The sequence below is a fragment of the Salvelinus sp. IW2-2015 genome, linkage group LG14 (genome assembly GCF_002910315.2).
Source record: "Salvelinus sp. IW2-2015 linkage group LG14, ASM291031v2, whole genome shotgun sequence".
NCBI classification, from domain to species: Eukaryota; Metazoa; Chordata; class Actinopteri; order Salmoniformes; family Salmonidae; genus Salvelinus; species Salvelinus sp. IW2-2015.
Genome location: NC_036854.1, coordinates 23,856,908 through 23,884,856, shown reverse-complemented (window position 1 = coordinate 23,884,856; position 27,949 = coordinate 23,856,908). Strand labels below are relative to the sequence as shown.

Sequence of the window (27,949 nt, the reverse complement as noted above, 5' to 3'; positions counted from 1 at the left end):
ATATATTGCAGGTTGACAGGTATACAAACTATCATGCTTTCCAAATCTCCTTTCAGCACAAAGGATAAATAATTATCTAATTATTTGTCAAAATACGATTAACACAGCGCAAAACGCATGTGTGTTTATTATTGCTTTTAATATTTGAGGGCGGCAGGTAGCTTAGCGGTTAAGAGCATTTGGTCAGCAACTGAAAGGTTGCTGGTGTGCATCCCCGAACCAACTATGTGCAAAATCTGCTGATGTACCCTTGAGCAAGGCACTTAACCCTAATTGCTCCTGTAAGTTGCTCTGAATAAGAGTGTGTGCTAAATGAATGAAATTGTGTCATTACTTATCTATTATTTCTCTCTGCATTGTTGGGAATGGCCCGCAAGTAAGCATTTCAGTTAGTCTACACCTGTTGTGTACAAAGCATGTGACAAATAACCTTTGGTGTCAGGTTAAAACAACAGAAGGGGAAAGTATACAGGAAAAACAGGTTGGAGACCAGTGTTGGAAACCTTTTACTGATGAACAGCATTGCATGGGGCTGTTAACCTAAAGAGAAATGTAGTACACAGTACCATAGACATATATTTCTATGATACCAACAACACAAAAGTTGGCTCTTAACTTTTATTTTACAAGTATTGTTGTCTAGGGACATACTTTCTGCAATATCTAAATATTTTGTAGTGAAATCTGACATACTTCTCTAGTACTAATTCCAGTCCCATGGTCACTTCATGAATTGTAGCGTGACAGCTAATTATTCAGTATGGGGAGCCAACACTGGAATTCAAACTTGTGCAGACATGACATGAACGGTGTAGGGTGAAGAATTTCACCCACTAATGGTTAAGGTTAGGGGAAGAAAAGCTGATCCTAGATCTGTACCACTCCAAAGTTGTATGCCAAGGTGATGGTATTTAATCAATGAAAAGTTCAGAAAGACACAGCAACTTTGGCTAAAGTCAGTTTATACAAGCAATAATCATATACACATTCACAGAACTTATACAATATCTCATACAAATGAATAAACTGATGGCAAAAAAATCCACACCAAGTATACAAAGTTAATGTACAAAATAAAGACACGAGAAGAGGAATCTCTCGAAAGTTTGTCTATGTTAAGTTAACAACCTGTCTTAAGGATACACAATATTGTACCCACTGAGGATTTGAAGGTTAAGAATCAACCCACATATATACAATACCAGTGAAAAGTTGACACACCTGCTCATTCAAGGGTTTCTTATTATTCTACAATGTAGAAAATAGTAAAAATAGAGAAGACATCAAAAATATGAAATAACACATATGGAATCATGTAGTAACCAAAAAAGTGTTCAACAAAAAGATCAAGTCCATATGGCAAGAGCAGCTCAAATAAGCAAAAATAAACAGTACATCATTACTGTAAGACATGAAGGTCAGTCAATCCTGTGAAAATTAAGAAATATGAATAACCATCCAGCACTATGATGAAACTGGCTCTCGTGAGGACCGCCACAGTAAAGGAAGACCCAGAGTTACCTCTGCTGCAGAAAATAAGATCATTAGAGTTACTAGCCTCAGAAATTGACAATATCCTGCACTCAGATTGCAGCCCAAATAAATGAGTCACAGAGTTCAAGTAACAGACACATCAACTGTTCAGAGGAGACCGCGTAACACCAGGCCTTCATGGTCAAATTGCTGCTGGAAAAAAAAAATCACTACTAAAGGACACCTATAAGAAGAGACTTGCTTGGGCCAAGAAACACGAGCAATGGACATTAGACCAGTGGAAATCAGTCCTTTAGTTTGATGAGTCCAAATTTGAGATTTTTGATTCCAACTTCAATGTCTTTGTGAGATGCAGAGTAGGTGAACAGATGATCTCCGCATGTGTGGTTCCCACCGTGAAGTGGGTGGTGTGATAGTGTGGGGGTGCTTTGCTGGTGACACTATCAGTGATTTATTTAGAATTCAAGGCACACTTAACCAGCATGGTTAAATCACTGATAGTGTGGGGGTGCCTTGCTGGTGACACTGTCACACCACCCACTTCACGGTGGGAGCCACACATGCGGAGATCATCCACAGCATTCGGCAGTGATACGCCATCCCATCTGGTTTGCGCTTAGTGGGACAATCATTTGCTTTTCAACAGGACAATGACCCAACACACCCCCAGGCTGTGTAAGGGCTATTTGACCAATACGGAGAACGATGGAGTGCTGCATCAGATGGCCTGGCCTCCACAAATCACCCGACATCAACCCAATTGAGATGGTTTGGGATGAGTGAAGGAAAAGCAGCCAACATTTGCTCAGCATGAGGGAAATCCTTCAAGACTGTTGAAAAAGCAGTCCAGGTGACTACCTCATGAAGCTTGTTGAGAATGCCAAGAGATTGCAAAGCTGTCATCAAGGCAAAGTGTGGCTACTTTGAAGAATCTCAAATGTATTTTGATTTGTTAAACACTTTTTTGGTTACTATATGATTCCATGTGTTATTTCATAGTTTTGATGTTTTTACTATTATTCTACAATGTAGAAAATAGTAGAAAGAAAGAAAAAAAAACTTGAATGAGCAGGTGTGTCCAAACTTGACTGATACTGTATAAATGTATATTTAAAAATAGTTCTCGGTTGAACAGTGATCCCAATTAAAATACAGAATATCTATATATTGTAGGAGCATCAAAGGATTTTGCACGCTCTCTCTCTCAGCACTGAGAGTACAATTTCAATCTAAGCTGATTACTCCGAAGTCTTTTGCTGGAAGTATGAGGATATTTTCTGCATGGATCGTGGTGAGCGCATTGCCTGAGAGAGAAGAGAAAGATAAATGACAACAGGTACCATATTATGCAGTTAGAGCCATCAGTGTTTGTTCTACATTGGGAGCCAATCCTGGACATACTGTAACATCACTAATTTCAGGTCAACTTGTACATACCGGTGAGGTGGGCATCCTGCCATCTCGCCTCTTGCAGGCACTGGGGCTTCTGGGAATGCTGCTGGTGTTTCCCACACCTTTCATCAGCCTCTGGCTCATCACTGACAACCAATCTGCCCCACCTGGAAAGTGGTTCTCCTTGTCTGCCTGTGTGGATGGGTCCTCCACCTGGAGGTCCGCTCCTCCCCAGGCCTCACTCCTCTCTGTGCCCGCCTGAGGTGGCTCCTGGCTGGGGCAGCACATGCCTGCCAGTCCCCGGCTGCTCTTGGCTGCGGGGTAGAGCTCCGTAACGCAGTTGCACTCCCCTGCACCTTTGCAGCCCCCTGCTGCCCCACAGTCAGCCGTCTCCAGTCGGCGCTTGGCCCTCCTCCCCGAGGGAGCAGTACCGGTTGTGCTCTGGGGKCTGAGCACCGTGTGGAGAGGAGAGGTGACCTGTTCCCAAGGAGACATAGGGGTTCGGGAAAACCAGTTCCTGATGGAGGAGGATGTTTTCTGGCATAGGAGGGTGGCCTTAGCACCCTGGGCCTGAAGAGTGGAGGTGCTGGAGTGTAGAGGTACATCGGCTCTACCTTGGGCGCAGGCGGCAGGCTGGGGGGAGGACAGGGCCCCCAGACTCCCTGCCTGGGGACTCTTGGCTGTGGTGGACTTCACGTGATTCAAAGGCCCTTAGAGAGCGAAACAGAGTTTCAATTTCAATCCAAAGAGTTCCCCTTGTTCAAGAAGCATTGGCGATAGTCATCTCTGTTATCGTTTGGCTACGCAGACCAGTAAAAACAATTAAGGATGTTAACCACTGCAATGGATACGAAATTCCAGATATTCCCCATCTTCATCAGGTCATTTTATTAATGTCCAATCCAATTCTCTCATTGATCGGAATGTCAAAAATGTCATGTACCCTCTCTCTGCTGATAAATAGCAGCAGTAGCGGTACTCACTTGGAATGGACACGGTGGTGGCAGGTTTGGGACATGCCCAGCCCACCAGATTGGCCTCTCCGACAGAGGACTTTGCTCCATCCGTCCCCCGGTCCAGACGCCAGATCCGTACGGTGTTGTCGTCAGAGCAGGAAGCAATCTGACAAGACAGAGCATGATATTACACAGGGCCCCAATCTGCACCTCACCTAGCCTGGTTAAAGCCAGACTGAACGCTGCACACATTGTTTCAATGGTGAATGCAGCTTTCAGTCTGGTCTACCTAGGCTACAAACCTACACCTCCTCCTGACCACTTCAACTATCACAACTCTGTTTTATGGCAAAGGCACACAATTTACAACGTAAACATTTGCTCCACGGACACAAAACGGATCTAAAAGCAGCACAAAAGGTGTATTTCTTGGAAGCAACAGGGTGAGCGTTCTCAAATCCCATCGCCGTCGGACACGATGGGACAGCTTATAGGGAGGTCGGAGACCTGGCAGTGTGGTGCCAGGACAACAACCTCTCCCGCAACGTGAGCAAGACAAAAAAAAAACGCTGATCGTGGACTACAGGAAAAGGCGAGCCGAACAGGCCCCCATTAACATCGACGGGGCTGTAGTGGAGCGGGTGGAGAGTTTCAAGTGCCTTGGTGTCCACATCACCAAGACAGTCATGAAGAGGACACAACACCACCATTTCCCCCTCAGGAGACCGAAAAGATGTGGCATGGGTCCCCAGATCCTCAAAAACTTCTACAGCTGCACCATCGAGGGCATCCTGACCGGTTGCATCACCGCCTGGTATGGCAACTGCTCAGCATTTGACCGTAAGACATTAGAGGGTAGTGCGTACGGCCTAGTACATCCCTGGGGCCAAGCTTCCTGCCATCCAGGACCTATATAATATGCAGTGTCAGAGGAAAGCCCCAAAAACTGTCAGAAACTCCAGTCACCCAAGGCATAGACTTTTCTCTCTGCTACCACACGGCAAGTGGTACCGAGCGCCAAATCTAGGACCAAAAGGCTCCTTAACAGCTTCTACCCCCAAGCCATAAGACTGCTGAACAATTAATCAAATGGCCACCGGACTACTTACATTGACCCCCCTCCCCTCCATTTGTATTGTACACTGCTGCTACTCGCTGTTTATTATCTATGCATAGTCACTTCACCCCTACTTACATGTACAAATTACCTCGACTAACCTGTACCCTCGCACATTGACTCGGTATCGGTACCCCTCTGTATATAGCCTTGTTATTGTGTTATTTTTTACTTTAGTTTATTCAGTAAAAATGTTCTTAATGCTTCTTGAACTGCACTGTTAGGTAAGGGCTTGTAAGTAAGCAGTTCACGGTAAGGTCTATTGGTAAGGTCTACGGTAAGGTCTACTTGTTGTATTCGGCACATGTGACAAAGTTTGATTTGATACGAATAACATTCTAAACACAAACCATCTGAAATCATGCTGGCTATGTGAACATAGACAAAATCTTAGATCTCACCTTTGTGAAATCTGTCGGGCACCACGCTACGGAGGTCACTTCCTGGTTATGGCCCTGAAGCATCATAGGAGCCTGCTTTGGGTCGGAGATCTGAAATAGGAGGTTAAGACACATTATAAAATGCATGGACATAAGAGTTATTAAATAGTCAAAGCATGTTCATTTGTCAGCAATCGTCCATCAGTCTGCTTTTGAAAGGTTTTCACTGGATTGGGTAAATCTAAACGTCAGCTCACCTTCCAGATGTATGTATGATGGTCACTTGAGCCACTAGCCAGGAACTGGTCGTCTGGGCTAACAGTGGACTTGACGTAAAACGAGGAGTTGAGGTGACCAGCGAAGACTGCCACTGCAAAAGAAAGACAAGTTAGAACATCAGAAATAAATGTGCACATAACCAGACATTGAAACCACCAGAACAACATTTCAGTTGTTCAGAGTACACAGGGCGAGTACACAAAAAGTGGTCAACATAACTAAACAAATATCCTCCTGAGGAGCAGGGCTCAACTCTAAACAATTTTTGTGCCCAAGTTGAAAAAAAGTAGATGTACACAAAGAAATGTAGGAGCGCAATGAAAAATATTTGCAATATTAAAGCTAGAATCCTTAATTTTTCTAGGTGCAATGGTGCTCCCAAATAAAAATTCCAGGTCACACAGCAAAATATTTCGGCACATATGCATGTAAAATGGTTGCACTGTAGAGCCCTGCTGAGGAGACGCTCCAATCTACACACATATTACTTCCTGTTCGGTCAAGGGACTGGTCACATTGTAAGTTAGAGCCCCCCGGGCTACATTCTTGACTAATGTCGGAATAAAGACCCCACACCCAGCAGTGCAGCACCCAGTCTCAGCTAGTGGGTAAAAATACCAGGGTGGCGTTCATTAGGCACCGAACAGTAGACAGCGGAGTAAAACAGGGAGGGGCTACCTTGACTTGTCCAATAAGAACTGAATTTTTTTTCTTTCCACTAACTAAAAATAAAATAAAAATATCCTTTGCATGTCCTAATGAACACATCCCAGGCTTAGATGACTCATTAAGAACACAAACACGGAGGTATTTCTCATCTCTGTCAGACAGTCTCCTGTACCCACCCTGTCTGTTTAACAACCTCTGGGCCATTGTATGGTATTAAATCGTCTTTACGTGGCTGGCACGTTATATTTTTATTCATTTTATCAGGTAAGTTGACTGAGAACACATTCTCATTTACAGCAATGACCCGGGGAATAGTTTCAGGGGAGAGGAGACGTTAGCCAAATGATAGTTGCCAAATTCATTATGACGGTGTTGGCACATGCAGTTCAACTACCTATTTCAGCAAATAAATCTTCCCAAAGTATGGCATTTTTGCCTATCTGACAGCTTCCCATAAATCAAATAGCTTCAACCGTACAGTAGTGTGCAGCCCCACCTGGTGGAAAACAGTGGTAGTGACATAAAAAAAATGTAATGGCATGCAGGAGCTTAATGTGAATGGATGGGAGACTATACAAATGCATTAAAGTAACTTGCCATAAAACAAAGTCATGGACTGAATGCAGTCCTGCTTTTGATGGACGTGGCCATAGAAATAGAATGACATGCAGAAGGCATTTGTTTACCTGGAGTGGTTTTCAATCCACTGACGTTGAACATGTAGATGTTGTCGTCGATGCAGTTGGAGAACAGGTTGGAGCCGGTGGAGTCCAACACCATCCCCGAGTAACCTACCCAGAGAACACAGGTCAGGTCCTACACTTGTGCTACTCTATGAAACAAACACTTTTTTATTTTACATTTTTAAACAACAACCTGTTTGAATACTTGAAAACTGCTTCCTTCATTCCTTTACAGAATTCACTGATCTTACTACAGTTGGCTAGATGAAAGGATGAGTTCCAGACAGTAGCTTCACCAATCCAGTAATATCTTATAAGTGATTAGCCTATTCCAAGAAAGGAAAGATACAATTATCAAGAATTTGAGTCATGTTTGAGAAAACCCACCTAGTTTTCGTGTGCTGGAGCCTGGGTACGGGTACACCTGGAGTGGTATGGGGTCGTGGTGGTAGGCAGTGTAGTTTTTCCGAAGGTCCCACGTCTTGATTACCCTGGTTAAAAGGAAAAACATCACATTCGAAAATAAGAATCGTTCTTTGTGTTGCTGGCTTCACATACATCCCTATGACAGTCATCTAGATTTTTAATAAGCTTGTCACACCATCGTGCCAAACCAAACCATACTGGCTCAGATGTTATCCTTTCAATGTCCTTTCCAGCAACTGTGTCGGATACGTGAACTGGCCAGCGCAGTACTTAACCAGAGCAGCGCAGCACTGCTCAGTACCATTAAAGTATTACACATCAGATGTCTTACCCATCAACAGCTCCTGAAGAGATGAGGGTGTGTGCATCACGGAACAGCACCACGGTGACACTCTGCTGGGAGTCCTACAAGACATGGAGAACAGATTTCAGATTTGCTCTTAATATCCCAGTCCCTAACTGTAATCAGTATGAAGTGAACAATAAATCTGACACTGGATCGGTTTTACTACTAACCACAGAGGGGGACATGCCGCGTGTGCCTGGGCGTCTCTTCTTCGCGTTAGAGGGTGTGTTTCTATCCATCTTATTGTGAGCCCCGCTGATCTGCTTCACCTGCCTGTAGAATCCATCTGAAGGGAAAACAAACACCACTACCCACTCAATCTCTCGTAGATAGACGCACATAACTGGTATCGTAGCGTCTGTCAACAGTCTGCAACAACTAACAAGGAACTTTGTTTTCGGTGCACAGATCTTCTTGTGACTGATCACTTGGACAAATTAGGATTTCGAATACTTGCCCGTAAAGTGCAAGGGGCGGGGGCTACCGTTCTACTTGCAGTCCCTATTCTAGTATCTTCTAACACGTCTCAGCCTAGAACTTAATAGAGCATTAGGCACAATTACCCAAGATTTTAGTCATGGCTTTACTCACTGAAAAATTCAAACTTTTGAAAGATTTAAGATCCAAAATATGCAACAACTAACCTATCGATTTCAAACATACTGTTTACACTAAAGAAAAACGGTAATCACTTTCATATCGGTCCTTACCTTTTTTGCTGCACCTGGTGTCCCAGACCATAATATTCCCATCTCGGCCCCCAGTACAGAACACAGCTGTTGGAGAAGAGAGAAGTTAGCATGGTTACTAAGAAGTTTTCAGACACAAACAACAAAGTGTGCAGTGGCCTAAAAAGCACAGGCGCCCCTGAGGAAAAACAGAAACTCTGCATTAACTGTTTAAGGAGAGTTTTGTTCTCAGTAGATGAACTGTCAAGCTGTTCTGTGATGATGCCTATAATAAAAAACCTTTTAGGCATGGGTATACACACATGAGAAATCTGAAAGACCATACACTCAAAGCCGTGTCTCTGCATTCAGGAAACAGTCTTAAAAAATATATATATATGTCTATGGCTACGTTTTTAATGTATCATGCACTGCCACTCTAGGACAATAAAGTTATTTTTATTGATATGAAAATGACCTTTCTCCTGCTGTGTGAATGCAACAGACTTGAGGCTGCACTGGTGCCCCTTGAAGCTGCCAAGGAGTTCCCCCGATGTCACGTCCCACAGCTTGGCCATCTGATCACCTGATGCAGTCACCTGATGGAAATACACAACATTTTATCATGCATCTTCTAACACGTCTATAGAAAGTAGTAGTCTGACCACTGTGTGTGATGTGAAACAATCAGGGAAAACTTATCCTACTCACCAAGCTAGCCTCCCCTGGCACCCAAGCAACGTCAAAGACAGCATTCTCGTGCGCCATCCATTCTATGGAATAGCAAAATAAAGTTTATACCCCAATTGGCATCTGATGACAATTAATGAGTTAGGGTCCTAAAACAAGGCAAGCTAGGCTGGAGATTCAGAGAGCTGCAATGGCTAGTCACAACCAGTGTTGTGTCTCACAACCTTGAGTTTATTTTATTTTTACAGGGACAGTGCACATTAATCAACGTTTCAGTAAAAGTGACGGTTTCAGCCAGCCGGCTAATTTTCAACCGCAGTCCCTGGGCAGGTTATTAAAAACAATTACAATATAAACAATCATTGAGCAGTGCGCACACGCAGAGCAACATAGGACAAGCAAGACATAGCAACATTGGACAAGCAAGACGTAGCATACAGACAGAGCAACATAGGACAAAAAGCAACATAGAACAAAAAGCAGCAAGACAAAATTCATAAAAGCAACAAAGTGTTTCCACACCTCACAAGCTACAGATAACATGGAAAGCGGCAATACACAGCTAGGGATTATGTTCACAAATCTGATTAACCTTTAGCCATGTCTTCATGCATTTTGTGAAAGTGTGATATGTGGTGCAGTTATGTGTGTCTGATGGCAGTGTATTCCAGACATGGGAAGCTCTCACAGAGAAAGCGGATTTACTAAAGATGCTTTTCCTTAAGGGAACTATACAGTCACCTCTCATGGCAGACCTTGTGGATCTGCTGCCATATGTTTGGGTTTTCTGTTTAACAAAAAAACTGAGTGGAGGGGGAGCCAGCCCATTTAGGATCTTGAATACAAGACATGCGTCGGTGTATTGCACAAGATTTTCCCCACTCAGGAGCTCATGCTTTCTGAGGATGTAACAGTGATGATGGCTATTGGGCTTCCTATCAAGCACTTTGAGAGCCTGTTTGTAAACAGACTGAATAGGTTTTAATGTTGTACAGCAAGCTTGGGCCCAACTAGTCAAGCAGTATGTTAAGTGGGGGAGTACCATAGATTTGAAGTAGAGTTTTGCTACCTCTGTAGTCAAACAATTTCGTATAAATCGGAAATTAGCTAGGTTGAATTTGGTTATCTGAATTACCTTTTTCACATGCTTTTTAAAAGAGAGGTTGGAATCAAGTATGATGCCAAAGTACTTAAAATCAGATACCACCTGGAGCTTCTCCCCTGACACATAGACATCTGGCTCAGTAGCATCTGTTGCCCTCTTTGTGAAGAACATGCAAACAGTTTTTTTCACATTGAGATGCAAACACGAGTCACTGAGCCACTTTGTCATCTGAACCATTACAGTAGTGAGTTCTTGTGCAACTTGTTGTTTGCATGCACATATATCACTGTATCATCTGCAAACATTTGAACTTTAGACCCAGTACAGACAGAAGGTAGATCATTAATGTACAGGCTGAACAGGAGGGGCCCCAGTATTGACCCTTGGGTCACGCCCACATCATAGCTAAGTGTGGGCGACAGCTCCTTGCTCACTCTGACACACTGAGTTCTGCCTTCAAGGTAGGATTTCATCCATCTCAAGGCATCGGGGGAAAAGTTGAACTTRRACAATTTTCCTAGTCGGTCTGCATAATACGGGTGCATTATCATATCATCTGTTGTCTCAGCCCAAAAAACAAGATGCTTGAGTTACTCGGTTGGTCATGTGGTTTTGCCACTCAGGTGATAAGTTACCTTTCAGGACTGGACTCTGTCTGTTATCTGTGTTGTAGAGCCTCAAGACACCCTCCTCGTTGGCCACAGCAAATACACTCTGCAACCCTCGAGCTAAAACGCCAGGAAAATAAATGGTTAACAGAAGAAAACAGGACATCGGTCCATAGTTAATTAACGCCCTCATAGGCATACAGTAGAGTACTTCCTGTATTACCTGTAGAGAAGGCGCATCCAAAAGGCGGCACGGCTACCCCCATGTTCCCGTATGAGATGTGTTCATCATGCCGTGCACACTGGTAGCCGTCCAGCAGAGAGGACAACGGGTACTTTGGGCTGAGGTCTGGTGGAGAAGAGGAAACAACAAATACAACCACTATGAAACATGCAGCAAAAACAGTGCATGAAACATGCAGCAAAAACAGTGTGTGATATCCATCCCCAGGAACCGCCAAGTTCCTTCTTAGCCAGTTGTTAACGCTAGCCACTTCCCCACAACAATATCCATCCATTAGCATCACAAAATGGCCAGCCTAGCAGCCAACAATCCTGAAGTAAACACAGCTGAGCTAGTTACCAAACTAACTTTGGCTAACTAGCTAGCTAGCTATAGCCAAATATATTTCTCATTGTTCTATCTGTGCTATAGCTGCCAAGCAACATTACTGTCAACATTAACATTCTTACCATTTCGCCTCCGTTTACGGACTCCTCTGTCAACAATGGAGCGAAAAAGCATTTCTATAACTCAGCCGAAGCCAGACGATTTTTAAAAACTATTTATATTCGTCAGAGCAATTCCTGTGCTGTGATCTTCTGTTTGTTTCTCCACTTTCCCGCGAACTAATGAACTGAAAGAAGAGACGAATTTCCCGCTAAAGTTGCGACGCGCTCGCTGATTAGTCGGAAATGTTATACTTCCTGTATTACGTCACTTCATACCTCTGAGCCGAACGGAACATGTTAGCTATATCCGGTGGCTGAACTAATACTTTAAAAGATAACATACAGTTGTTTCACKTGAAGTCTAAAATATAAACAATGTCGCTTTCTACTGCACGGTCATTCTTGTCAGAGGCCGGTTATGGGGAACAAGAATTGGATGCAAATTCAGCTCTCATGGAATTGGACAAAGGTGTGTAGTTAGCCGGCTAGCAACAAGCTAGGTGGCTAGCCATTTGTTATCCTTATCAATGCGAAACTTGTTTAACAGCTTAACATTTTAAACAACTGTTCTGTGTCATGTATCCCCGGAAGTTCACGCATTCAAGGGCACATTTGTTAGCTACAATTAAAATAACAAGAAAGCTAGCTTAGTAGCGAACGCTAGATTTTCGCCTCAGTGACGAGCAAACTTKAACTACATTCAGACGTTTGTCAGTTAGGCTTATGACTACAGGGGATGGAACTGAAGTTGGCCTTCCAGATCTGTGTACACTGATAAATCTAAATGTTTGACTGAGTTTCTGTCATTTGTTACAGGTTTGCGGTCTGGGAAGCTTGGGGAACAATGTGAAGCAGTGGTCCTCTTCCCCAAACTCTTCCAGAAGTACCCTTTCCCCATCCTCATCAACTCTGCTTTTCTGAAACTGGCAGACATCTTCAGGCTTGGGTACAGAGAATTGTGACATTTCAACTAGACATTACAATGCAAAATCATAAATGCACTTTTCACTTGTCATTACTGATATGTATTAAAATGCATAAACCTCTGCCTCAGAATCGTTCCAAGGCAGCTAACSAGATTGAGTTTTGACCGTATTGTCCTCCTACTGTAATAAATAAACATACCTCCCCTCTTTCAGGAACAACTTTCTGCGCCTCTGTGTGTTGAAGGTGACTCAACAGAGCGAGAAGCACCTGGAGAAGATCCTTAACGTGGACGAGTTTGTCAAGAGGGTCTTCTCTGTCATCCACAGCAATGACCCTGTGGCCAGAGCCATCACTCTCAGGTGCCATAGCGTGCACTTCTCTTTCCATTTAGGGGTTGATGATATATTATGATGGTGGTTAAATCCACATTCCACACTGGCTGTGTTGCAGATTTGCATGGTGGTTATCGTTAGTCTCAAATTTCAGACAACTGATTCAGAAATATTACATACCTACAACAATGTGAATTWAAAAAAATATGGTAATTGAGGATAGGTTGTCATTGCATGAGAAACCTCACTGATTCCAAAAGAAAATGTGATACATACACCATAGAAGACCAAGCTTTTATTTTTCTTTGTGAAGACTCAATCATCTTTACTTACATGATTTCTAATTCTCTGTGTTTTGTCCTGTTTTTTTTTTTTTTAAGGATGCTTGGCAGTTTGGCCACTATCATCCCGGAAAGGAAGAATGCCCATCACAGCGTTCACCAAAGTCTGGACTCTCATGACAACGTCGAAGTAGAGGCAGCAATTTTTGCATCGGCCTGCTTCTCTGCACAGTCGAAGTAAGTGAGTCTCTGTTTGAGATAAGTTTCAATGTGGTCTGTTGTCTGCCTGAACTGTCATGATTTTAACTTGGCTTAATTCCTTGCAAACTGTTGATAAATTGTTTTGTTCTATGCCCCATCCAGGAAAGAGGAATAATTATGTATTCAGTGTCTGACTCATTGAACATGTTCTGTTCTTTGTCCCTTTTAATCTGCAGAGACTTTGCAGCTGGGATTTGCAACAAAATCAGTGAAATGATTCAAGGTAACATAATGTCTCTAGTATCATGTGAACATCTTGTGCAGAATCATATTACATTCTGTGAAATTTGTGTTTAGTTATATACAAGCACATTGGTGGTGTTGTAGAGAAGAAAAGGCCATGCAATTCCTTTTTAAATAAAGCATCCAGGGTCATGTTCATTAGTCTACACTGTAGCAAAAACATTTTGCAACAAACAAATGCAAGCATTTTGTTATTGGACAAGTTCAGATAGTACCTTTGGGTTTCTGAGCTTTTTCTTCCATTTCGTGCCAACTGAACATTACCCAGTTGATCTCCCACTGGGCCGTGCTATCACTACGCTCTTCTTCCTCTCCAGGTCTGGACACCCCAGTGGACCTGAAACTGAAGCTGATCCCTATGCTGCAGCACATGCACCACAATGCCAGCCTGGCCTCTAGCAGCCGAGAGCTGCTGCAGCAGCTGGTCACCTCCTACCCCTCCACCCCCATGGTCATTGTCACCCTGCACACCTTCACCCAGCTGGCCGCCTCCTCGCTCATTGACATCCCCAAACAGGTAGCTATAGTAACAGACACTAGGGGATAACTAAGGGGACGTGGCTGGTGTGCAAACTGATATTACATTTTCAAATTGGAGGTTTTAAAATTAAGGTTAAGGTCAGTTTTAGATTTTGGCTAGTTGTGCCGTCAATGGGATGCTGGTCAGGAAAATCCTCATAGTCTCTCCCCGGACACTAATGGACATTAGAATCCCATTGGTACACAACTCAGACAATTTTGGGCAGCTGGACCCTATTTGGTATGACAGTTGACACCACAGCACAGACTGTTTTGCATTTCATCCAAACCAATCATACAAACAGATCTCCACGTGTAGAATTTGAGTGACAAGTGACTTGTTAATATCACCTGCAATTCTGAAGCCCAGATGACAGCAAAGCTTAGCAACAGTGGAGATTGCTAATGCAGATGCATACTGTGGCATCCACCCAGGCTATAAAATCTAAATTCCTCTCCTGAGCTCAAGAATCTGAGAGATCTGTAGAAGGCTTTGAATAATGTTTAATGGCTAGTCTCTTTCCCCCACTGTCTGCAGTTACAGCTGCTTCTCCAATATCTGAAGGAGGACCCCAGGAAAGCAGTCAAGAGGTTGGCTATCCAGGACTTGAAGCTCCTGGCTAAAAAAGCCCCCCATCTCTGGAACAGAGAAAACACTCAGGTGGGGTCTTATGTCCCACACACATATAGTACCAGTCAAAAGTTTGTACACACCTACTCATTCAAGGGTTTTTCTACATTGTAGAATAATAGTGAAGACATCAAAACTATGAAATAACACGCATGGAATCATGTAGTAACCAAAAAGTGTTAAACAAATCAAAATATATTTGAGATTCTTCAAAGTAGGTGCCCTTTGCCTTGATGACAGTTTTGCACACGCTTGGCATTCTCAACCAGCTTCACCTGGAATGCTTTTCAGTCTTGAAGGAGTTCCCACATATGCTGAGCACTTGTTGGCTGCTTTTCCTTCACTTTGCTGTCCAACTCATCCCAAACCATCTCAACTGGTTTAAGGTTGGGTGATTGTGGAGGCCAGGTCATCTGATGCAGCACTCCATCACTCTCCTTCTTGGTCAAATAGCCCTTACACAGCCTGGAGGTGTGTTGGGTCATAATCCCACTAAGCGCAAACCAGATGGGATGGCGTATCACTGCAGAATGCAGGTTGTGTGCCTTGAATTTTTAATTAATCACCAACAGTGTCACCAGCAAAGCACCATCACATCACCTCCTCCATTCTTCACGGTGGGAACCACACATGCAGAGATCTTCTGTTCACTTACTCTGCGTCTCACAAAGACAAGGCGGTTGGAACCAAAAATCCCACATTTGGACTCAGACTAAAGGACAGATTTCCACCAGTCTAATATCCATTACTTGTGTTTCTTGGCCCAAGCAAGTCTCTTCTTCTTATTGGTGTCCTTTAGTAGTGGTTTCTTTGCAGCAATTCAATGAAGGCCTGATTCACGCAGTCTCCTCTGAACAGTTGATGTTTCGACGTGTCTGTTACTTAAACTCTGAAGTATTTATTTGGGCTGCAATTTCTGAGGCTGGTAACTCTAATGAACTTATCCTCTGCAGCAGAGGTAACTCTGCGTCTTCCTTTCCTGTGGCGGTCCTCATGAGAGCCAGTTTCATTATAGCGCTTGATGGTTTTTGTGACTGCACTTGTAGAAACTTTGTAAGTTCTTGACATTTTCTGGATTGACTGACCTTCATGTTTTAAAGTATTGATGGACTGTCATTCCTTTTTGCTTATTTGAGATGTTCTTGCCATAATATAGACTTGGTCTTTTACCAAATAGGGCTCTCTTCTGTATACCACCCCTACCATGTCACAACACAACTGACTGGCTCAAATGCATTAAGAAGGACATAAATACCACAAATGAACTATTAACAAGGCACACCTGTTCATTTAAATGCATTCCAGGTGGCTACCTCATGAAGCTGGTTGAGAGAATGCCAAGAGCGTACAAAGCTGTCATCAAGGCAAAGGGTGGATACTTTGAAGAATATTCAATATATTTTGATTTGTTTAACACTTTTTTTGGTTACTACATGATTCTATATGTGTTATTTCATGACTATTATTCTACAATGTAGAAAACAGTAGAAATAAAGAATCCAAACTTGACTGGTAATGTACCTGCAAATTATTCCTCCATAATCAAACTGCAAGTAGGGAATTGTCATTCATTGGGTATTTTGAGGATAATCCATGTTTTCATGATACTGTGTTAATTTATTTTTGTTGCAGTGCATTAAATAAATGGTTATTCCTCTGTGTGTAGACCCTGTGTGAGTGTGCCTTGAGTAGCCCTTACAACAGCCTGAAGCTGGGCATGCTGTCTGTTCTCTCAACCCTCTCTGGAACCATCGCCATCAAACAGTACTTCAACCCTGGAACAGGTACAATATAATGCAAACAGTACTTCAACCCTGGAACAAGTACAGTATAATGCAATATTGCCTGACTTTCAGTACAGGCAATCGTAAGAAACACATTTACTTTCAATTAAAACAATGTTTTTCTTAAGTTTAACCATGCATCGCTTTAAGCTCTTGGCCCATGTTCAAAATATGTCTCGGCGTATGAGTGCTAATCTAGGATCAGGTGCAATTTGTCCATAGAATCTTATTCATATGATCTAAAAGGCAAAACTGATCCTATATCAGCACTCCCACTCCGAGACTCTTTGTGATTACGGGCCATGCTGTTTTGGGGCCTTGTGATGTTGGGAACATTCAGTTAAGTACTCAAGTTGGGTTTAGAACTTCCCAAAACATTCCTCGTTTCTACCCCTCAGGTGGTGCTTCCGCCCCTCCCCGGCTCACTGACCTGGTTAAGCTGGTGCAGGAATGCTGTTACCACAGCAACCTGGCCGTCGCTGCCCATGGAGTCACTGTGCTCGCTAACATCGCTATTTCATGTCCAGAGAAAGGTGGGCACTGGGTATAGGGTACCACTTAGTGGTATTTGATGTCCTCTCACTCATCTTTCATTAGCTACCTGACCATCACAGGACTTCACAGGCATTTTAAAATGGGGCTTACCTTAGAAAAACTTCCAGTTGGGGACTAATTCATGCTAAAAAAGGGTTTGGTGCACTCAAAGGTCTTCAAAGGCCTTCACAGATTACCTGTACAGTATTTGGGTTTTTCAGCAATACAATTACAGCTCATCCATTTCATTAACTGCAGTGTTTTGTTCTTTGCAAAAAACAATGTTTTATGCTTGCACTGATTTATTGTCCTGCTTTCCCTCCCCAGACATGATGCAGCTGGAGCAGGACACAGTGATGGGGTTGGAGTCTCTGCTGGTGCTCTGCAGTCAGGATGACAGCCCCAGAGCTCAGGCCACACTCAAGGTGGGTAGCACCCAGGACCCAAATGTCTATACATTACTCGTACAGTGAGGGGAAAAGATGCTTGGCTTACTCGGTAGTCGTATAAACGGCCATGTGAACGCTGTAATTTATTAACTGTTAGTTTATAGATAGGTTTACAAATCTGTAATAAACAGTTATAACACGTTTGTTGTAGTTGTGTACTCACTCTTTTCCTCACTCCGTATGTTTCCCTCTCACTCCCTAGACGGCTCTCACGTCATTGGTCCAGCTGCTGAAGAGTCGCCCCCACCTCAGCCAATCAGCGGTGGAGTTCCTGCTGTGCCAGCTGCACTTGGCCCACGACCCCTCCCGCGTGCTGATGTGCCACGCCCTGGCGGCCATCGCCACTCAGTTGCCTGTGCTAGGAGAGGGCATGCTGGGGGATCTTGTGGATCTCTACCGGGTGGCCAGCCACTCGTCCACTGACAAGCAGCAGGAGCTCCTGGTGAGAGATACACAAAGCCCTAATACTAACTGTCATTGCCCTAATACTAACTGTCGTTGCCCTAAGGGGACTAATTAAGTTGAAATTAAATGCATTTTGTTTTTTACCACACAATTTAACCATCTTAAGAAAATTACCTGAAATGCATTTGGCAAATTATTTAGAAAATTACATTAATGGTCTTTAAATGACCGTACCTATTTTTGCAACAAAAAAAACACAGTGGAAGCTAAGCAGTGAGAACAGATTCTGGCTCCCATATGTCATAATGGTCTCTGATAAATGCTCTGTGTGATAATTTTTTTTTAGAGCTGTTCTCCAATCATGAATCCCACCTACTGGATACTGACATCTGGTTTGTGTTATCACCTCCCCTCTGCTCCCCGCAGGTTTCCTTGGCGACGGTGGTGTTTGTGGCTAGCCAGTCGTCCCTGTCGGCAGAGGTGAAGACTGTGATCAAGCAGCAGCTGGAGAACGTGGCCAACGGCTGGACGGTGTACTGTATAGCCCGGCAGGCCTCGCGCATGGTGAGTTTCTAGTCTGCGGGAAGTAAAGATTTATTAAATCTGGCACATTTGCAGAAATGTTGATACCTGCATTGTCCCTGTCAAATTCACCTAATAAAATAAAGCAGGCACTTGTAGTCTACATCTCTCTGAAGTAAGTCCATGTAAAGATGAAAGCATAAAGCACATGTATAAGCTTCCTGTTGAAGGATTGTCCCCATAGACATATACTGTGATATGTATAGGGAATATCCATGCTGCACTCATTTAGGTTGGAATCCTAAATGCACACGCTTAACTTGGCACTCGCCTAAATCATGCATTGATGTCAATGACAGACTTTTGTGAAAACTCGAATAACACGCGCAGATCTCAAGTTAGGATTCAGGCCTTAGTCATTAGTCACTGATGCCTTGCCTCAACACAGTATTTGGAAACATTTAGAAAAAGCTTAGATATTAGTCTAGAAGCATTTCCACCCTACTGTCCTGACCTGTGTGTTTTGTTTGCCAGCCTGCCTCCTTAACATCTCGTCTGGACCTCTGTCCTCGTAGGGTTGCCATGAGTTCTCCAGCGAGCTGTACCAGAGCTTGCGGACACGCGTGGCCTCCGAGCACTTCTACTTCTGGCTCAATAGTCTGAAGGAGTTCTCCCAGGCCGAGCAGTGTCTGAACGGCCTGGAGGACGGAGACTACAGCGCCGCCATGACGGCCATCGCCGAGGCTCTGCGCTCCTACCAGAAGGGCATCGCCTCCCTCACGGTCAGTGACTGGCCACCTGCTTATAGGAAGGCAACGGATCCATTTATAATCAACTTTAAACAACTGAATTGCCCCTATTGTAGGTTTCAATACGGCAGGTAGCCTAGTGGTTAGCGCGTAGGGCCAGTAACCGAAAGGTTGTCAGCTCGGGGATTCGATTTAGCAAGGTAAAAATCTGTCGTTCTGCCCCTGAACAAGGCAGTTAACCCACTGTTCCTAGGCCGTAATTGTAAATAATAATTTGTTCTTAACTGACTTGCCTAGTTAAATGAAATTACAGCAGGGTTGCAGTCGATTAAGTTTTAAATTCACTCCATTCCGGAAGTGAATTGAAATTCTATATCATGAGTTGAAAATGTTTCCATTCGTGAATTGGATTTCAATTAACTTTGTGAATTGACTGAAATGAATAGTGAATTTACGCCAACCCTGCTGTATTGTTTTTGTGCGCTGTTAAACCTGTCAGAATCCTTTTGCCAGGTAGTACTGGAGTTCAATGGTACTTTCCAGTCTGCTTAACTATCCAGTTAATGAGCTAGGTAGTATTGAAAGTAAACTCTCAACCTCTAGGCTGCCAGCACGCCCCTAAGCCCACTGTCGTACCAGTGTGACTTTGTGAAACTGCGCATTGACACGCTCCAGGGCCTGTCCCAGCTCATCTGCACCTGCAACAGCCTGAAGACCAGCCCTCCCCCTGCCATTGCCACCACCATCGCCCTCACCTCAGGCAACGAGCTGCAGCGCTGCGGACGCATCGCCATGCAGGTACATGGGAAGGGACACTGAGTTCAAATTCTATTTCTGAATGTAAATTCAAAACTATTGAATTCTGATTAAATGTATGGTAGTACTAACTGTTAAGTTCATGTTTTAAGTATCCCTATACTCCTGTTATTACGGGGCTATCACTGAGTCAAGAGTGCGCATGCGCTGGAAGTCTGTTTCGTTGGTTGGACCTAGCCTGGAGTGTAATGGCTACCTTGTAGTGTGTTCATATAGTAGAGTAAACTTTGTTAAACTGGAACCTTGTCTTGTGTCATTTCGGATTAACATTGTAGCAGAGGATGGCTTCTAACTACAACGTGCCACCTCGCTTCGACGAGAAGAGGTCGTACGAAAGTTGGAAAAATGAACTGGGAATCTGGATACGCGTTACTAATTTGGACGCGAAAAAGCAGCACTTGTGTTGGTATTATCGCCTCGAGGGAAGAGCGAGAGATACAGCACTGGAAATATCCGTTGAGGATTTGAACAAGGATGACGGTATGGGAACTTTGATCACAGCACTGGATTCTGTATTTCTTAAAGAAGAGAAAGACCGTGCCTACGAGGCATATTCAAACTTTGACAGTGTTACGAGAGATATTTCGGTTGCATGGCGGACTACATCATTGATTTCGAACAGAGGTACAATAGAATGCGCAAGTACGACATGGTTCTCCCAGATGCAGTGTTAGGGTTCAAGTTGCTAGACACTGCTTGTCTAGATGGTAGGGAGAAACAGTTGGCTTTGACTGCTTGTACTGTGCTGACTTTTGCATCTATGAAGTCGCACTAAAAAGAATATTTGGTGAGAAGACGTCTGTCGCGCCAATAACAGATGGAATGCAAGTGAGTGACGCAGCATATTACACCGAGCAGCAACAGAAGGCGCCAAAAAGTCACGTTCTCAAGACAACCAGAAGAGGGCGCCATTTCCCGGCACAAATCCACTGGACACATGGAAGGAGATCGAATGTGTATTTGTCAAAGCACTTACCATTGGGTTAAAGACTGTCCTCATAAAAATGAACAAGTTAAACTAACAGAGGAAAATGTAAACACAGAGATAGAGCAGTGTAACATTACACTGTTTTCAAATGAATCTGATACTGAGATTTTATAGTTGAATCCTTAGGATCTGCTGTGATTGTACTGCATGCACAGGACAGTGTGTGGTGAAAAATGGCTTGATAGCTATGTCAGTGAACTAAATATGAAGGAAGTACAAAAATATGATTGACACACCAAGCAACAGAGCTTTCAAATTTGGAGACGGGAGAATTGTCCATTCTACCAAGAGAGTTAAGATACCAGCAAAAATTGGTCAGACTAAGTGTCACATTGAAACAGAGGTGGTCCCTACAGATATCCCTTACTATTAAGCAAAGCTTCACTCAAGAAGGCAGGGGCTGTATTAGACATAAAAAATGACAAGGCAGTGATGTTTAACAACCAGTGACTCTTGAACTTACTACCTCAGGCCACTATTGTGTAAACATTTTGGACAAAGACATCACACAGAGTCCATGCAAAAATGAGATTCTGACTGACACGAAGCACATGGAGATTCTGACAGTCACAGAGAACATGAACACAAAAGAAAACACAAAGTATTGTTAAAGCTTCACAAACAGTTTGGACATGCTACAGTTGACAGACTTCAGAAGTTACTCAGGAGTGCAGGGAATAATGATGATGAGAGTATTTCCTTCTACAGCAGATAGTTAAGAATTGTGAGACATGTCAAAAATACAGCAAACCTAAGCCCAGACCAGCTGTTGGTTTGCCACTGGCTTCCATGTACAATGAAACAGTGGCTGTAGATCTACATGAGTTAGGACCAAGTGTGTGGTACCTTCACATAATCGACCACTTCACACGCTTTAGTGCTGGAAGCATTGTGAATACAAAGAAACCCAGTGAAATCGTCAAGCACTTCATTCATTCCTGGATATGTGTGCATGGCCCGCCACAGAAATTGTACAGTGACAATGGAGGAGAATTCAATAATAATGAATGAGAAAATGGCAGAGAACTTCAACATGGAAGTAAAGACAACTGCTGCAAACAGTCCATGGAGCAATGGACTTCTGGAGAGACACAATCAAACACTCACAGAGATCATGCTGAAAGTGAAGCAAGACAATGGATGTGACTGGAACACAGCCCTAGATTGGGCTTTGATGGCAAAAAACTCAATGCACAATGTTCATGGTTACAGCCCATATCAACTAGTGTTCGGGCAGACCCTAATCTTCCCTCAGTACTGGTTGACAAGCCACCAGCACTAGAAGGGACCAGTGTGAGTGCATGGGTGGGACAGCACCTTTCAGCACTACATGCAGCGAGAAAAGCATTCACTGAAGCAGAGTGCTCAGAAAGAATTCGCAGGGCTCTGGGAAACAGCTTCGACCCACCGATGAGAAGTACGAGACTGGAACACAGAGTGTACTACAAACGAGTTGACTGTCAAGAGTGGAAAGGACCGGAGTAGTCATTGGCCAAGATGGTGTGGTGATATTTGTGAGACACGGAGCATCTTTGTCAGGGTGCATCACTCAGATTGCGGAAAGTAAATGATAACAAGATAGAGGGGCTGTTGCTGAGAATCAGTCTCCTAATGAAAATGACAAAAAGGACACAGTACAGACACAAACCTACCAGATGTCGCATCCAATGATATGGACACCGAAACCGACACAGGAAATGGAGCAGAGACCTTCAACCATGCCACAGGTAATACTGTTGAGCGTTCAAATGAGGAAAACATTCAACAACAGCCACATGTGTTAAGAGAACATGGTTGTTCCAATCTGAAAACTGGACAAACTGTTAAATACATGGACAGAGAAAGTGGTATTCACACACAGCAACCGTCATTGGACGAGCAGGAAAAGCCAAAGGAAAAACACAGAACTGGTACAACTTGCAGTACTCTGACCAGCTACACTTTCTGGTACAACAGGGTCAGCTGACCTGTCACTTGTAGATAATCTCAGAATTGAACCAATGGAAAATCAGAAAAACAGAATGACATTCAAATGATGATGTACTTGAAACAAAGGACGTGTCATTTGACTCAGCTAAGCTAGATGACTCAGTAATTGGAGAAAAAATGGAGTGTTTGAGGAAGTCAAAGACATTGGTCAAAAATGTGTCTCAACAAGGTGGGTGTGTACCCTTAAAGAATCCTTAACTGGAATAGTGCCTAAAGCACATCTAGTGGCTAGAGGTTTTGAGGAGCTGGCTGCTAAAGATCCAAAAGACTCACCGACATGCGCCTCAGAGTCACTCAGATTGCTGATGTCAGTGATCTGCCAGAAAAAATGGAAACTTAATTCCATAGACATCAAATCTGACATTTTGCAGGGAACAGAGCTGTCAAGGGAAATTCACATCCGACTCCGCCCGAAGCTAAAAGTGAAGGAACACTGTGGAAACTAAAAAAGTGTGTGTATGGACTGGCAGATGCATCACTCTACTGGTACAACAAAGTCAAGGCAACAATGCTGAATACAGGTGGAAAAATGTCACAAGTGGACCCTGCAGTCTTCTATTGGCTTGATCAAGACTGCAATGTGACTGGAGTACTTGCCTGTCATGTTGATGACTTTACTGGGGTGGCTCACAGACCTTTGCTACAACTGTGATTCCAAACTCAAAGCTGTTTTCCAGTCGGCCGTGAAGAGCTGATAATTTTTTGTTATGTTGGCATAGAGTTTATTACAGTTGATGGAACAATACTGATGCAACAGGAGAGCTATATCAAGAATCTTCAACCCATCCACATGGATTCTTCAAGAGCCGTACAAAGGAATTCCCCTCTATGTGGAATTGAAGCTGATCAATTGAGGTCGAAGATAGGTCAAATTCTATGGGTTGCTAGACAGAGTAGACCTGATTTGATGTTTGCAACTTGGCATCTAACACAAAACCACACCACTGTACAAACCATTCATGAGGCAAACAAAGTTGTTCGTAACTTGAAATCACAACAAGTGACTTTAAAGTTTCAGCATGTTGGAAAGATGACTCTTTGAAACTAGTTGTCTTCAGTGATGCTTCGCTAGGGAACCTTACAGATGGAGGCACACAAGGTGGACATCTAATCGTGTTAATGGGTGAAGGAGGAAGATTCTCACCTATCTGTTGGAAGTCAAAAAGGATCAGAAGGGTCGTCCGAAGCACACTTGCTGGAGAAACACTTGCTCTTGCGGATGGAATTGACAATGCGATCTTTTTGCAACTCTGTTCTCAGAGCTTACCACTGGTGAGACAAAACGGCACATTCTACCTGTAGTTTGTGTCACTGACAACTACTCATTAGTTGATGCTGTGAAGTCAACCAAGTCTGTCACAGAGAAAAGACTTCGTCTTGAGATTAGCAGCATCAAGGAACTTATTCAAGCACAGAGAATCCAGCGGATTCTGTGGTCGACCCACAAAGGAACAGCTCTGACTAAAAAAGGAGCATCCAGTCTTGTGCTCCTACAGGCTCTCAGTAATGGAAAGTGGCAGCTTGAGTAATACAAATAAAAACTGTCACAACCCATTTGTAATGGGATCTGAATAATACTTGGACCTTTAATTATGTTGTTGATGTTTTATTTGTCTTTAAAGAAAAGGGGGAGATTGTTAAGTTCATGTTTTAAGTATCCCTATACTCCTGTTATTACGGGGCTATCACTGAGTCAAGAGTGCGCATGCGCTGGAAGTCTGTTCGTTGTTGATCCTAGCCTGGAGTGTAATGGCTACCTTGTAGTGTGTTCATATAGTAGAGTAAACTTTGTTAAACTGGAACCTTGTCCTTGTGTCATTTCGGATTAACACTAACATTACTCCATACAGTAAAACCGGGGAGTCAGTCTGTACAGAAGAAGGGGGTTATGAATGGCTGGCTGGATGAACACGGATATCTATTCCATCAATGGATATATAGAAACCTCTCGATCTCTTTATTTTCTTTCTCCAACTCAGATGAGGGTGTCCATGGATGAGTTCCGGAGTCTTGCTGCCCGCTACGCTGACCTGTACCAATCCTCATTTGACGCTGACTCTGCCACCCTCCGTAACGTGGAACTGTATCCTTAAACATAAGAGAACGGACACGCCTTGCCCATCAAATCATTAGTAAAATCTTAGTTAAAACTGCTTCCATTAACAATCCTCTCACATGTCTTTAACTGTTGGCTACAGACAACAACAGAGCTGCTTGCTGGTCTCCCATGTCATCGAGGCTCTGATACTGGACCCACATTCAGCCAGGTAAAGCTTGTTAATATGACTAACAACCTTATTCACTCATTGCTGTGTAATGTTTAGGGGATTATTTTCTTTACCACACCAGAAGCCTAACCTAGTATTCCAGGAAGTGTTGTCTTGAAGAGTTTACTATAATCTGGACATTTTAGTTGATTCAATCTGAATTCTACCAAAACTATTTTTTTTGTGAAAATTCTACTGAAGCAAATGGGATATCTCTCTGTTCTGCCCTCCAGTTTCCAGGACTATGGGACCCTGGGCTCAGTGCAGACAGAGAGCGAGTATGAGAGGCGGATGATGTCCGTGTTCAACCACGTCCTGGAGGAAGTGGAGGGCCTAAGCAGGAAGCACCCTCCTGTCTCTTACCTGGTGAGGTCATCAAACTACCCAGGGTTGTGTTCATTAGGCACCAAATGAAGAAAATTGACAAACTGTGAGAACCACTGCCTGGACTTGTCCAAAAAAACAACACTTGTTTTCTTTTTTCATTACAAAACAGTTTTCAGTTGCTTGCCCTAATTAACCTGTAATGACGCTTCTTCCAGCTGGTCAGTGAATGTGATGACAAAATGCTAACCTATTTGTTTATGTAGCATACAGGTTGTCTATGTGACGCGGTCATAGCTCTGCTCAAGGTCCCACTGTCCTTCCAGAGGTACTTCTTCCAGAAGCTTCAGTCAACCAGTATTAAGGTAACTAACTAATGCAATACAAATACTATTCGGAATACACTACTTTAGCTCAGTTCTTGCTTTAGGAGCCATTTGATGCGTTGGTATTAGGTACACTGTAAAATATGTGTATTAGATTTGCAATAACATTAAGAAGTAGTATTTTGCATTGAAATTGATTTAGACTTATTTTACGTTTTTTGCTTTTCCAGCTTGCTCTTTCCCCATCTCCTCGGACCCCGACCGAGCCAATCCCAGTGCAGAACAACCAACAGCTGACTCTGAAGGTGGAGGGCGTGGTGCAGCATGGCTCCACCCCCGGACTGTTCCGCAAAATTCAGTCTGTCTGCCTCAACGTCAGCTCCACTCTCCAGAGCAAGACTGGTGGACCCGAATACAAGGTGACTCTTCACCTATCCCACCCCCTGCCCTAGTAGTGATTATTGCCGTAGTTATTTACCTTACACACTACTGGGCTGGTGTTATCCATCAACAGCCTCAACCGTTTATATCTCATACGCTATTCCTATAAAGTTACAATGTCTCTAGCTACTATGGTTTTAGACCTTTTTTTTAGCTTAATTTAGACAAAAAATTACAACTCACTGGTTCAGCTTCATTAATTGTATTTGATTAATACAACTCAATACCAAAGTATGTAACCACCAGCATATTTAATTTCCCATCAGATTCCACTGGACAGCAACACCAACGAGATTGAGCAGCGGGTGGAGCCGCACAATGACTACTTCAGCACCCAGTTCCTGCTCAACTTCTCCATCCTGGGCAGCCACACGGTCAACGTGGAGGCCTCAGTTGTGGACGAGAGCGGCATCGAGTGGAAGACCGGGCCCAAGACCACTGTGTCGGTCAAGTCCCTGGAGGACCCTTACGCCCAGCAGCTCCGCCACAACCAGCAGCAGCAGCAACAGGCACAGCAGGCTAGGCCCGAGACGGCCCCGGCCCCCCAGAGGAGTAGTGTATACGCCCGCTTCCAATGATACCTCTAACCCATTGTGTTGTCCCATAACTTATTTGTATGTTTCCTTTCCTTCGTCAACGCTCATCTGAAAAGACTGGACTGGAGCAATAGAGGCATGAGCAATGGCTTGGTGAGCTTTCACCCATCATTGTGTTCACCTATCCATTTTTTTAGGTTAGTGGTCACAAAGGAATGGATACAAAGCTATGGAACGATATAAGTATTAGCACCCCCCACAGGAATTTCTTGTCTTGTAGAATTCCCGGTGACTGTTTACTAATATTCTGTCAATTATTAAAGGCCACATTTCATGGAAGCTCTGCAATGTGAGTCTTTGTGTAAGTGTGGCTCGATTGTTGTCATGATATTTAGGAACACTAGGACAAATTCCCATTTTATATTATATCTCTGTACCTTTATTAGCTTTTGATAAAGGCCTTGTATATTGGAAATATAAGTTGTCAGCAAATCTACTTACTGCAGGTTAGTGCACAAGAATGCAACATTTAGTCATTCAATTCTCCAGTTGTAGGGCTGCACCTCCATAGGGTTCCCCTGACTGTCAGTGAATCTAGTGGTCCATTTCCACTTACCTTACTCGGTGTGGTTCTAAATAAGACCAGCAGGGGGCGACCAGTGACCATATAGTGAACAGTCTACATTGCAAAACCAAATCAAATGGTAATGATATATGGAAGAATACTTTGCATTATTTCCACAATCTTACAAGTATGGACTACAGTCTTTTGATCAATTTATTTGCTGTTACCCACTTAGTGCACTGTGTATGTAGCACTCTGCCCTGTGATATTTTCTCTGTCCTTAACACAATTATATGTTGAGTTGTTAGGTACAGTTAATTTTTATTCCACAATAGTTTCAGTGATGGGCCGAATAGGCCTATGCACCGGTGATATTTAATTGACAACTGTAGGCCGTAATTGTAAATAAGAATATGTTCTTAACTGGCTTGCCTAGTTAAATTAAATAAATACGTTTGCCAGAGAGAGTGACTGAATTTTCGGCAATCTCAAGGTTCAAATGCACCTTGCTATTCTTGCTTTCTGGATTTAAAATATGCTACAGCGTTCACAATGAACTGGCGGGAAAGTTTGAA

At 43.4% G+C, this 27,949-nt stretch overlaps 2 protein-coding genes across 2 annotated transcripts; one reads left to right on the top strand and one right to left on the bottom strand.

Annotated features, from left to right (window-relative positions):
- Window positions 1-493: 493 nt before the first annotated feature.
- On the bottom strand, window positions 494-11,687 carry LOC111972728 (denticleless protein homolog). The gene is made up of 15 exons (XM_023999786.2): window positions 11,507-11,687; window positions 11,037-11,162; window positions 10,841-10,933; window positions 9,122-9,183; window positions 8,889-9,009; window positions 8,453-8,518; window positions 7,913-8,028; window positions 7,728-7,801; window positions 7,358-7,461; window positions 6,974-7,078; window positions 5,597-5,709; window positions 5,361-5,450; window positions 3,870-4,008; window positions 2,932-3,596; window positions 494-2,798 (listed from the first exon to the last, which is right to left on the bottom strand). Exons 1-15 carry the CDS (start codon window positions 11,556-11,558, stop codon window positions 2,733-2,735), a joined length of 1,992 nt encoding a protein of 663 aa, XP_023855554.1. The 5' UTR covers window positions 11,559-11,687; the 3' UTR covers window positions 494-2,732.
- A 69-nt stretch (window positions 11,688-11,756) lies between these two features.
- Window positions 11,757-27,148, top strand: LOC111972727 (integrator complex subunit 7). Its single transcript, XM_023999785.2, has 20 exons — window positions 11,757-11,954; window positions 12,302-12,431; window positions 12,625-12,771; window positions 13,125-13,262; window positions 13,463-13,509; window positions 13,847-14,046; window positions 14,587-14,709; window positions 16,346-16,463; window positions 16,862-16,996; window positions 17,325-17,422; window positions 17,649-17,888; window positions 18,278-18,415; window positions 18,949-19,155; window positions 19,726-19,920; window positions 24,895-24,998; window positions 25,114-25,182; window positions 25,416-25,548; window positions 25,773-25,871; window positions 26,063-26,251; window positions 26,540-27,148. Exons 1-20 carry the CDS (start codon window positions 11,861-11,863, stop codon window positions 26,849-26,851), a joined length of 2,916 nt encoding a protein of 971 aa, XP_023855553.1. The 5' UTR covers window positions 11,757-11,860; the 3' UTR covers window positions 26,852-27,148.
- Window positions 27,149-27,949: the final 801 nt, after the last annotated feature.

What these genes read in the sequence shown, in the direction of transcription:
- LOC111972727 (XM_023999785.2), top strand. Translation starts at nt 11,861, where the DNA reads ATGTCGCTTTCTACTGCACGGTCATTCTTGTCAGAGGCCGGTTATGGG. An exon ending in ACAAGCAGCAGGAGCTCCTG is followed by an intron (nt 17,889 to 18,277) that starts GTGAGAGATACA and finishes TGCTCCCCGCAG; the next exon opens with GTTTCCTTGGCGACGGTGGT. An exon ending in GCGGACGCATCGCCATGCAG is followed by an intron (nt 19,921 to 24,894) that starts GTACATGGGAAG and finishes TCTCCAACTCAG; the next exon opens with ATGAGGGTGTCCATGGATGA.